The sequence below is a fragment of the Pempheris klunzingeri genome, chromosome 22 (assembly GCF_042242105.1).
Source record: "Pempheris klunzingeri isolate RE-2024b chromosome 22, fPemKlu1.hap1, whole genome shotgun sequence".
Lineage (NCBI taxonomy): Eukaryota > Metazoa > Chordata > Actinopteri > Acropomatiformes > Pempheridae > Pempheris > Pempheris klunzingeri.
Genome location: NC_092033.1, coordinates 6,790,313 through 6,802,801, shown reverse-complemented (window position 1 = coordinate 6,802,801; position 12,489 = coordinate 6,790,313). Strand labels below are relative to the sequence as shown.

Below are 12,489 nucleotides of genomic sequence, written 5' to 3'. Positions count from 1 at the left end.
GTGACTTCTTTTCTGCATTATTATATATAATTTCATTGTACCAGCAAGTCATACACACAGACCAACCCACAACCCTTCCGTTATAAAACACCTTTACACACCTGTCCTTGTTGATGACAATAGTGCGTTGGATCTCCATCTCGTTTTCCTGGACATTAATCTGCTCTGTCAGCTCTGCGATTGTCTGTGAGGCGATCTGCTTCAGCTTTACATACTTGTTCTTCTCTTCCATAATCATTTGGCAAAGCTTACAATACTGTGAGACTCTAAAAGGGGAAAACACTGATTAGCAATGTGCTCATTCTCAATCGCAAGACTTGGCTCATATCAAGGTTTTGATATTATTTGACATTGTCTATTTTGCATTTTACTTTTTGGATCATTTGTATTTTCTTAGCCAATGTTAAACACATTGATTTCATTACTTTTGTTTAGCATCTTGCTAGCTACTGTATACATTGGAAAATGTATATCCATAGACACATAGTTGTGTAAGCATAATAATGTCATTGCCATTTAATATCAATATGTTAAAATAGGAATTTAACTATGGCAAACATGGCAAAAAGTCATATTCATGTTCATCATAAATTATCAGAGAATTATAGGATTGTTATGACAGAACTTAAGTCCAATGCAGTGTGACATTTGGTTAAAATTTCAATTTATCATTCATAACAGACATGCAAACTGTGATTAATGGTTGCGAAATATTAGAATGGTTCATGTATTACAATTACAGAGAAAATACACAATATTTAATCATCATCCTGCCCTGTTTTTGCTTGACTAGGTGCAGTTTTCCGGATCAGATTCCGCCTGTGGCCGTGACCTAACTGAACGTACTCTAAGAGTCTGCTGTTGCACAGGGTGGTGAGAGATGCATTAGTCTGTGTCTGAACACTGAAGTATGACCAATTAGTAAGTTCTGGTTTTCTACCCAGACAACATGTGCAGATGTCTGAATTAATTGTGATCCCAGCTGTTGCACAGATCAGAGGAGTCAAAACAAATAACCAGGGAATCAATTATCACACCAATATACTAGATACAGGAATTTAATTTGCTGCCCACATTGATCACTAAGATCATGGACATATTGAGCAGGTACCAATTGACGCTGGATGCAGGAAACACCAAAGAAATCTTAAAATTTATAACCACATTATATAAAGAAAAGGTAATAAAGAGGGACCAAGACTGAGACAGATAGGAAATATTAAGTCACTGGCAGAGAATGAGGTGATTATGCTTTCCCTAATACTACTCATTAACAGCTTAATAGCTTCTCTGTAACCAGAATCCTCTTTATCAGGAAACACACCTTTGCATTTAATGAAAGGTGGATGACACGGATATAGGAAGAGAAAACGACAGTGACACCTGCGCTGTAGCATAGTATTCAGCTTGTTGTGGTCCATGATGATTAGGTCTTTTTCTCGGAGCTCATGCTGGATGTGCTGGTTCAGCTGCTGTGGATGGAGTTACACTGGTAAAAACTACAGTATCATCACTTCTGTGTGTGTGTGTGTGTGTTTATGTGTGTGTGCTCACAAAACATCAGCCTTCAGTCAGATCTGTGGTTTTACATTTTTCAACATTTTAGCAGCTTCTCTTGTGACTCTTTGAAAACATATAAAGGATAATAATAAATTAGCTGATCCAGCAGTGCTGAATTAGCATCCAGATTTTTTGGAGCTTTCTGAATTCATTGACTTATTTTGGAGCTGGTCTTGGAGCTGGCGGGTTTTCTTTACTTACTAATCAGGTAGGACACTAGTGATAATGCATTAGAACGTTTTTGATCAATAAAAGGAGCTATTTTTGATTTCAAAAAGAAAGAATCTTGTGGGGACAGATGTGAAAAGGGAGTCCCAGAATCATTTATGAAAGTAATTTCTGCCAAAAAATGTCCCCAGGAGAACAAAAATTGCCAAATCCCTTGAACAAATCATTCTGAAATGATCACATTGACATTTGCACATTTTGAGACGTGTGTCATTTTCGATTGCTCTCCTGTGAAATATGTACGTTTATGTCTGCTTGAATTCTTTTTTAAATGCACTAATGATGACAAAAAAATCTATTTTCAATGTACCTTTGTGTGTGTATATGTTGTATTTGTGTGTGTGTTTGTATTAAACCTCAGCCCTGAGCAGTTCACGGTGTTTCTGGCCCCTCTCCTCGGCTTTGATCTGTGTCAGACATCTGAGGTTATGGAGTTCTTCTCTGAGGCAGTTCGACTCCCTCAGCAGTTCCTGAATCATCCCATACTGCTGCCTCTTCTGGCTTTCCTCCTCAGCTACTGATAGCTGGTTGGGAACACATTTAGCACCATTTTCAGTTGAAAAATCGTACAATCACAATCTGACTGCAATTGAAGGGCAGCAGAGTCAGATAAAAGCCCCTTATTTTGAGGAAAATGGATAGAGGGTGGATATTGAAACTTTTATGAAACCAAAGGAATCATCAATGTTGTCTAACTGCATAATACATTAGGACAAAGCAATGCAATGAGAAATCTCATTTTACCTTCAAACTCTGAGGATAAAGATGCTTCAAAATGAAAAATGTCAAAAGAACTTCTATCACAGTTTCAACAAAAAGAAGGTATTATAGGTTACACTAATATTTTGTTAGAGGGCTACTGCAGTAGATTGCATCACTTTTAACACTTGCTAATGATATTATGTCCACCCACGCACTTTGCGAGCACCTGTTTTTCAAAGCTGACTTTGAGAGCATCCACTTCTTTTTGAAGCTCCATCCTCTGCTGAACACCGGCCTCTCTTTTGGGAACAGCATCTAACTAGAAATTCAAGTCAGAATGTTACAGTCAAAATCAAAAGTCTGTTAAAATTTTCAGTGTGTGAGCCGATCTAACATCTGCTGTAAGTCAGCCCTGAAAGTAAACGCTGTAAAAATTTATTACAATATATTTCCCTGGTTTTAGTCCATTAGGAGGAAGGACCATGACAATCCAGTACAAAATTACCAAACTTCAAATCAAATACATTCAGTGCATATCCAGTCCCACATTAAACATTGATTGCAAAATAATTATTACTATATTTCAGTTTCCCTGAGGTCTCTCTCTGATAGCTGTTGGACCCAGTGACACTGAAACCGTACACTAAAATCTCATAAAAAATGAATGCCTTTAGGGTTGACAGGCCTCGTGTTCAGTGGTATGAACTACACAGCTCCATACCATACTTTGAAAATGTTACTCCCTTGAAGGGGAATATGACTGAAACAGTAGGTTTAAGAGTTCAATCGAATACCACAGTCTTATTTCAGCTACAGATTACTATCACTAGTCTTTAAGCCCTCATGCTGTGTTAAGTTTAGAACACAACATTGTGTAAATATTAAAAGCTCACATCCTATTTGAGATAAATATGATGTATTTTTGTGATAAACCCACAGACTCTAAAATCCTTGTCTAAAATAGCCTTTTCCAGTCAAATTCATTATGAGGAATTGCTAATGTGAGAGTTGTGATTGGCAGATTGGTGGAAATGACTGCATCATCATACTGTACAAATGCATGTGTTGTACAATATGATCCCACATTATGCAAACTATGAGAAAAACCCATCCTCTCTCTTTTTATCCTACGACATCGTTCAGTAACTTCGTGTGAAAACAGGCCGTTTCGAGGCTGAACGAGGCTGACAGCAGCTGCAGCAGCCATGTCTGGTATGAGAAAAATAATGTATCTTTTGAACATTAAACAATGTGGACCTGTTCTAGTAGGACCACTAATTACAAGTATGAACATGAAAATGAGCAGAATAGGGAACCTATAATATTTCCCTGGTGTGTCATAGTGATTCCCCTTCATATTGTTATGCTTATAAGTTGTGCTGACACATTTCCCGTGATTCTCCATCTGCTCTTCTTCTTCTCTCTCTTTTCGCTTTAAAAATTGTGAACAACAGTAAAATTACAGGAAGCTCAAGAATAAAAAAATACTTCTGGTGTAATTCACATTAACGATTTAATGTGCTTATTCCTGGCACCATGACATTTACACCCAAATGTTCCCACATCTGTGTTTAAGTCAGTTCCTGACTAGTTGCCAATACCAGTCAAAACATAATGTTGCAAACAAAGAGCTCTGTGTGTTTTAACATTGTGAGGATTACTGGTAAAATGTGCATGTTTCCAAGCTGCAATTAGATATCCTGCATATACAGCAAGTCTCAATTTTACATAATTTGAACATATTTCCAGAACAATAACAGATGCCTTCAGGTGCTAAAAATGCTTCAAATCTGAGCAGATGTTTGTGATGGTGAAAGTAACACTCTCCAAGTTACCTGTGCCCGTAACTCATTGTAGGTAGATTGTGTTTGTTCTAGCTGCTCAGTGGTCATGGTCAATACATACTCCATCCTCTTGAGGGCTTGCATCTGCCTGAGGAGAAGCACAGGGGCCTTTAAAATATTTATCACCATCATCGTCAAGCTGTGCCTCTTACTCAAAATGTGGAAGCTTAATATTAGGCTCATAATATATGTATTCCTGTCAAATACGCAGGATATCAGCAGCAGAGTGGAGCTGAAGAAAGGCTCTTAATTTCTTTGGTCTTCTGTTGGAAATCTCAGTTTGACATCATTCTGTACCTATTTTTCTCCTTGAGCTGCACAGATTGGCTCTCATACTGGTGCCTTCTGTCACACATGATACTCTGCAGCTTCATTTCCAGGATGCCCCTGGTGATGAAAAACACACAATAACATGCGTGAAAACACACAGCAAAAACTCTAAACCTCCACATCACATGGTGTTTCTACCATAATATGTTCATCTAGTTAAATCCCATATTTCCTCCACAGTGTCTGTAGTGTACCTGTTCCCTGTGAGTTCAGCCACCTCCTCCCTCTTGACCTCCTGCTCTTTTACCAGCTGTCTGTACTCCCTCTGACTGGCCTCTACTTGGGCCCTCAGAGCTTCCAGCTCCTCATTCAAGTTCTTCTTCTTTGATCTGAGGGAGTGGTTATGCTGGCCCACCTCCTTCACTTGCTGCTCCATTTCGGAAATCTCTGCATTTACTGCTTCCATCCTCTTCATTGCAGCTCTAAAATGTTGAGGGGGGATGATAGAAAAATGTAAAGTCATACAAAAGAACAAGTTTTAAGTATAAGGCCAAGACAAGCGTAGCTGTTTATTTCGCCTCAGTTGCACTGGAAGAGCGCATATCTTATGAAATGACAGCATGTGTATCCATATTTTACATACGCCCCCCAGTACCCCTCAGCTTTGTGAATTTCAAATTATAAGTCATAGCTCACATGGCTCATAGAGACAGTTCCACTGCATCACTTGCAAGCCAAATATTAATTTGAAATAAACATAAAAGAGACTGCAGAGAAGCGGCAAGGGGACCATTCTCTGGTGATGAAGGGGCTTTCGACTGCAGCTCCACTTAAAATAAAAATGAATGATGTCTGATGCATATGTTAATAATTTTTTTAATTTAATTAGAAGGACTGCCACCTTTAAATGCTACAAATACCATTCATTTTTTTAGTTCCTCATTTGGATTAAAATGTGTTGTTCCAAAGAGCTCAAAAGTCTACAGTACATGAAATAGAATCTACTGGAAAGATACGTTAAAGAGAAGAAAACGAACAAGCAAAAATGTGGAAAATTATATTTAGCTCCTGATTTGCACTGATTTTGCGTTTTGATCAGTTTACACTGAGGAAAATAAATTAGTAGTACATGCTCTTTCTATTATGAAAACTAAAGTATGATAACAGGGTCCATGCTGTTAAACCTAGTTCTTTCATGTATAGGAGATCTAGATGTAGGGAAGGAGAAAGATTACAGAAGGATTGAAGCGTACACACAGAAAGACTTAATTTTCAAAAAGAGATCTCTGCTCTCTTTCCTTCTCAGTATTGTCTCACTGAAGCACCCTACCTGGCTCATTTTTATTCCCGGTGTTTTAAACATTACCTTCCCTGCTCTTCCCCAATAAAGACTTTGAAAGGGGTTAAATGTACTTACTCTCTCTTAGAGCCTTTCCTCTCAATCTCCTTTAAAATCTGGTCAGGTATGCTGATGAGCCGGGCTTTCTCAGCCTTGTTACATATAAGAAACACACACACACACACACACACACGAAAGCAGATGATTTGTTATTCCATTGATGGTGAGCTGTAAGCTATGCCCACACCCACACCCACACACACTCACTCACAGACCTCTTTGAGCTCTATGATCTCCATCTTGTCTTCCAGCTCTTTCTGTTCTTTCAATATCAGCGTTTCATGAGTTTCCACATCTTCCAATAGACTTCTATGCAGGGAATGAGGGCGAGATATACACAAAACCTACGCTTATTATCAGAACAATTTTTAATTAACATAACTTAATATTCTGCTGCACTGCTTCTTATTAAACAGACAATATGAAGCACAAAAAGACAAACTCATGAAGAGCTAAACAGAGATATGTACACAGGTATCAATCTGCAGGCTAATGTGAGGAAACTACCTGTGTGCTCACTGAAGTGCAGCTAGATAAAATACCTGACTTCCAGTTGTCTCTGGGAAACCTCTTTCCTCAGATCCTCATATTTGTCCTGCAGGGCCTTTGTTCTGCTCTCCAGCTCCTTGAGCACCAACCAGCAGTGTGAACGTCAGACAGCATATGAACACATTCTATTTGTTTCACATGGATTTTTGCTTTTGAGAGCTATAAACACATTTCTGTCTCAAAAAAGCCATCTTTTGTACGTACTGATGGAAAATACAATCAAGTCCTTCACTTCTTGCAGTGGTAAGCTAATTTTCAGTGCTATAATTAGTTCCAATTTTCAGTTCAGCTCTCATCATTTTCTGCACAATAAAGACATTGTAGATCTGACAATCAAAATTGTTAAAAATGTTGAATTACATTGAATAAATTGCACAAGCACGAGTCTGAACATGAACTGCTGCAACTAAACCAGCTGTTATGAGTTCAGCTTAATAAAGGTCTTGCACTTTAATGCTAGATTGTGGTTTTTGTTTTTGTGGTATCCATCTACTGTACATAAAGCAAAACAATTAGAAATGTATGTGAGGACTGTGATGAAATACGTAGCATATTAATCATGTTTGACAAGTGTGCTTGTGTGTGACAGAGAGAGAGGAATGCAAACTCCCATGGGCCCCTTTGAGTGTTTCATTAGAAATAATATATCGCACTTGATGCTGTGTGTTGAAAGGGAAAGGGACTCATAAAAGGCCCTTTTACACATACACTTCGTTATATTAACTGAATAAATTGTCTGAATTGTTCTGGTAAAGGCAGCCTCTTCTGCTCTTCATACAAGCAATGCCTTCTTCCGTTTCATTCGTTCCACTCACATACAACATTCAATTTTCAAAGTTTACTTTTAAAGCAACTCCCCACAAGGACGAATGGGCAGCCCCACAATAAATTAATTATGTTGTGGCCATTGGTTGTAATTTATCAATTTTTTTTCATGTTTGTTTAGTCTATTGAATGTCGGCCATGAGGCACCTTGACTCATGGACACTGTAGTTTTTATAGCCAATGGAAATGATACCAGCAAGAGGCATGAATGCAGAATGCAAAAGTACATTGGAATGTTTTGTTTATCAGTAATTAAATAGCAGTTGCATAATTGAACCCCAAATGTAAATTAAATTAAATTTATTCAAAAAATAGTGTGAGCATTATTACATCGCATTCTTTCAGTTTTGGGAGATTCAAACAGGAATGGAGTATACTATCAGCAACCATCCAAAGACCATTTCTTTTTTATGATAAATTAGTTTTCACTCCAAATAATATATTTTACTCCCTTTGTTGTGTGTTTTTTATGAATAATTTGCTACATAAGTTGCCTTTATGGAAGATTACCAGCCAGTACTACCTTAATTTGACTGCTTAAACAAAACATGAATGGGAGATTGCAATATAAAATGTTTCAGTTTCACATTGCTTCAGATGGCTCCAAACAGAGCCAATGGGAAGTCTTCATATTGAAGGATTAAGCCTGGATGGAGGCTTAAAGTAAAACTTATATTATCCTCTCCGAAGACCGTTGTTGCAGTAGTAATCCACATCTCGAAAACTACACCTGGATGGTGCACTGACAGACTTACAGCAGGTTTCAGCTCAGTCTCAATCTCTTTCTCCAGATACTGCTTCTCTTCCCAGAGACTGTATAGGGGTGAGGTAAGGTGAGTTGAGTGGAGAAAATATGAAAAAGAAACAAAATGAATGTGTTGTTAAGAGAAGTAAATAACATGTCTCAGTTTCTGGTTCAACAGAAAGAGGAATGCAATGAGAGGAGCAGCATACATTTTTAAAAAATACAATGATGTGCGGTTTCCAGTTAAAACTTCAAATTCTTCTTATCTGAAAGAGAAAACACTGAACGCAAAAGATGCAGAGCCCATATTTTTAAAATGAAAGTAAAAAGTTGCTATGAAACTTTTCTACTATTAGTGAGTGAATAAAAAAACCTATTTGCTATACCTTGGACATATGAAATGTATAATAGAACGAGTTCACATTCTTTCTCATGCACAGATACAAAGAATCATAGAAGTACCTGACACAGTATGCACATAAAAAAGATTCTATGAATGTTTTATCTCCATGAGGCAGATGCTTTTTTAAAGTTGTTGATTAAAGTTTGTATGAAATCATTTCGAGTCAGCTCTGTCACTGTGAAAACCCTCACAATGTTACAGCTGCACGTTTCACAAAGTAAATGATATTAATCTTCCTGACACGTTGATATGTTGACTATTAACGCTTATACAGAGAAAACTGCATGAACGCTAAAATATGTGGCTGGAAAAAAAGTGCTGAATTCCTGCGTATCTGTTTGGCTAAAGATAAAAGGACCCAAGATTTTAAAAAGGCATATTTGCATGGTGAGCATCTGCTTGTCATATGCAGACTGCTAGCCATTTGGACAACACAGGAGAAGAGGTGGAAAAGAACAGGAGGAAAAAGTCAGAACGAGGGAAAGAGATTAGGCCAGAATCTGGGGGATGAGAGAAACAGCAGAAGAAGGAGAAGGAGAATGAGAGGTAATGAGAGTTCACTATCAAAAGCTGTCACAAATAATATGCACACTCAGTGTCTAATATTGTCTATTACTGCATCCTCTGAGAGTGCCCTGTAAGTGGTTTTCATTTAATATTTCAATTACCGCTGTGCCTACAACACTGAGTCTCAGTGTGTGTGCTCTGCACTAAAATTCACTGTATCCTACAGATCATATCTTTGCAATACAGAGCTGGGTTTACATACTGTGAGTGGTTTAATATGGCTGAGGCAATCCCGGGTCAAATACAATGCAGGAAAGATAAGAATAGAGATCTGCTTAAAAAGGAATATTACGTGTTGAGTAAATAGGGAGTATTAGGAATGAAAGTTGAATTCACTTGTTTTTCTTCCGACTGTCTATGATATGTCTGTGAAACTGATCACGAGCCCAAAAACATATCTCCTCGACCCCAAATGATTATTTTTCAGCCTTTCCTCTAATTTGGACCTTCACAAATCCTCCTCAACCCTTCATACCCATTCATATTATCACCTAGAAACTTCACTACTTTACCATTTTAGTTCATTTAGTTTTCATTAACTGCAGTTCAAGTTTCACGCTCTTTTGCTGTCTCCCTCTTCAGCCCTTGAATTTACTAACGCTTCAACTATTTTCAGTGCCCACACTTAAGTTACTATGTCTCTGGTGCTCCAACTTTGATGCTAATCTCCTTTCATTCTGCACAGAAACAGCTAATTAAAGTGATTTTATTGGCGACTCTTCAACTGACCCCTTTGACTGCTTTCAGCCTCTACACATTAACGCGCACAATTAGCTTTTATCCTTAAACTGACCAAATTCTCCAGCTGACATTTCACCTGCTGTCACTGCTTATATACCAACTGACACTTTAACTATTTACACTGACCATACTGAAACTATCTTTGACGCTTCAGCTGCAACTGACATTTCAACTGCTGTCATCACTTTAGCTCAACTGATACCGTCATATTTGTTGAAATTCTGCCAACAGCCTGACAGCTATCGATAAAACAAATAATTAGACATTAATTAGCACAGAGAACAGCCATTGAGGTGAGTGAGGAGTAATTATGAGCTAAAGGTAACGCTACATTCATGACGGCTGTTTTGTTTGTGTTTATATGATTTTAGAGATTTGTAGAGATGTCGTGATCACTATCACTATCACTATCGTGGACTCGTCATCCAGCAGTAGTGAATGTGTGTTTTGGTGTACTGGCTTTGAGAAGGAGGCCTGTGTGAAGGTGGTGGGATATTTTCTGTTAGACACTCTCAAAATAAAGCTACTCTTGCTGGTTTCTCTAAGGTTACAGACCCTGCCCTTAAGACATTTTTACCGGTTTACAGTCTTTGCACCTGCAATTTTTAGCTCAAGCAAGCACACTTTGATTTTTTACTGAAAAAAAAAAGTCTAGTTCTTGCTCATTTTCTTGAATAACTAGTTAATTTTACTTGCTCAGTCTTCTAAAAATGATCAACCCAAGAAGGAAAAATTGCGGTTTAGTTGAACAGCTCGCAAACTTAAAACATATGCAACCTGTAATGAGGGGTCAGAATTGGAACAAGTTGCTTTGTTTTCAAAGGTGATAAGCCAAAGTGTTTGGGAACAACTGGTGTGTGTTACCATGTTGCTTAGCAATATTCCAGTCACCTCCCTTTGGCCCTTGAAAAGTAGAGTTTGTGTACAGAAAAGAGGGATATTCTCAAGTGAATGTGTTATTTTCCGTTTCTGAGGGTGTGTTTGATGCTCTGGACACACTGATAGTGGTGCTGAGTGAGTTGGGGGAAGGAAAAGAGAAACCTGCAGCAGAAAAGAGGAAAATTGGTTGCAATGAGTGAAGAGACTCACGGGAGCGAAAGGGAAAGATGAGAGGAGAGGAACAGAAACGATTGCAGGACTGACATTAAAAAAGGAACCAGAACGAAGAGCTCAGATGAGTAAATATGTTCCATCCAGAGCAAACCCACTTAAACCTAGTGTTTTGTGAACATCAAATTTCCTCCATGACATAAAAATGTGGCTACTGAAATGAAAACATTTATTGAAATGGTATTAAAATTCACACCTAACAGAACTTTTTCTTCTTCTTACAGGGAACATTTTAAGTGGTACAAAAAGACCAAGCACACCATCAGACAAACACAGTGCTATTTGTGTGTGTCTGTGTCTTACACTAGTTCACCTTCACCTCTTTCTAAAGTCAATAAAAACTTGCAAAGATGTTGCCTCATGTAGCTTACCTCACTGTTAGGCCCCTGGATACTTAACTGTGACTGTGTGTGTGTGTGTGTGTGTGTGTGCGTCCATGCATGTGTCTGCTCTCCTACTGTACACAACTTCTGTCTTCACCACTCCAGTTTCACCTCTGTTTTCTCCTAAGTCTCTTGGGCTCCTGGCAGTGTTGCAAAGTCCATCTATGTTTGTGTTTGTGCGTTTACGTGTGCGTATTTTGAATCAAATCCAATTTTCATTTGATTCGTGTGACACTTGATTCAATATCTGACTGAAAATCAAACTTGTGGCATGAGTGACTGCAATAATAATGTATATATACAGCTCACCATTTCAGCTTGTGTTGTGTCTTGTACTCTCTGTCCTCAGCAGCTTTCAGCTCATTGTATGCCCGGAGGAGCTGCTGCCTCAGTTCATTGACCTCACTTTCAGGCTCAGAGGTGCTCTGCTCTTCTGTTCTCTCCACCTCGGCCCGCAGCCTCTCCAGCTCAGCACGACACCTCTTTGCCTCTCCCAAAAGCTGGATCTCAGAGTCTTGGGTACTGTTGGATGAAGAAAATGACTTAAGTATGTGGTGTGCAGTATAGAGACACCATTTACAAACTGCTGGGTACTTTTACATCCATTCTAACAGTTTAAAACACAAGCAAAGCAGTGGTCTGAATCCACTCTGGTTTCTGTCCTTAACATAACAAGCATATCACTGCTTAATCTTTCCTTCTTGGCCATCACAAATCTAAATATTAGCTCAATTTTATATAGTTGTTTCTACATAAAATATATACAGTCAATAACTGTAAGATAAAGCCATATGAACCTTAGTTAACCTTAATAGCATCAACACTAGTCTAGATGTCATTTTTCTCAAAGACAGTGGTTAGATATGAATGTAAACACACAGTAGTTGCTTATTTTCATGATAAACTTCTCAGTACTAAGCTAATTACATTAAATGTGTACATTCAGATTTTGTTTTCACAAGAAATGACACAAAGATGTGTTGCTTCCACAAGAAACTGAGGTCTCAAAAGTTAATTTCACTTCTTCTGCTATTTGCCTTGGTGGATATTTTGAGATGAGGACTTGACAAGGCTTAAAGAGAAGTATGTCTCTGAGGTGCTTTTGATTGACTATTACAGTCTGTTGTGGTGGTTGTACCTTAATACTGCCTCCACTACATTCT

The 12,489-nt window shown here is 38.2% G+C and overlaps 1 protein-coding gene across 1 annotated transcript in view; it reads right to left on the bottom strand.

The window, feature by feature from the left end:
- The window catches only part of ccdc146 (coiled-coil domain containing 146), a 44,858-nt gene that overhangs the window by 14,509 nt on the left and 17,860 nt on the right, over window positions 1–12,489 (bottom strand). Inside the window, exons 4-15 of the mRNA XM_070854223.1 lie at window positions 11,636–11,848; window positions 8,133–8,190; window positions 6,546–6,628; window positions 6,219–6,312; window positions 6,022–6,095; window positions 4,859–5,086; window positions 4,632–4,721; window positions 4,326–4,422; window positions 2,717–2,809; window positions 2,145–2,312; window positions 1,384–1,472; window positions 102–266 (exon numbers count right to left, since the gene is read on the bottom strand). Of these exons, the coding sequence (XP_070710324.1) occupies window positions 102–266; window positions 1,384–1,472; window positions 2,145–2,312; window positions 2,717–2,809; window positions 4,326–4,422; window positions 4,632–4,721; window positions 4,859–5,086; window positions 6,022–6,095; window positions 6,219–6,312; window positions 6,546–6,628; window positions 8,133–8,190; window positions 11,636–11,848 (1,452 nt within the window). The remainder of the gene's footprint in view (window positions 1–101; window positions 267–1,383; window positions 1,473–2,144; window positions 2,313–2,716; window positions 2,810–4,325; window positions 4,423–4,631; window positions 4,722–4,858; window positions 5,087–6,021; window positions 6,096–6,218; window positions 6,313–6,545; window positions 6,629–8,132; window positions 8,191–11,635; window positions 11,849–12,489) is intronic.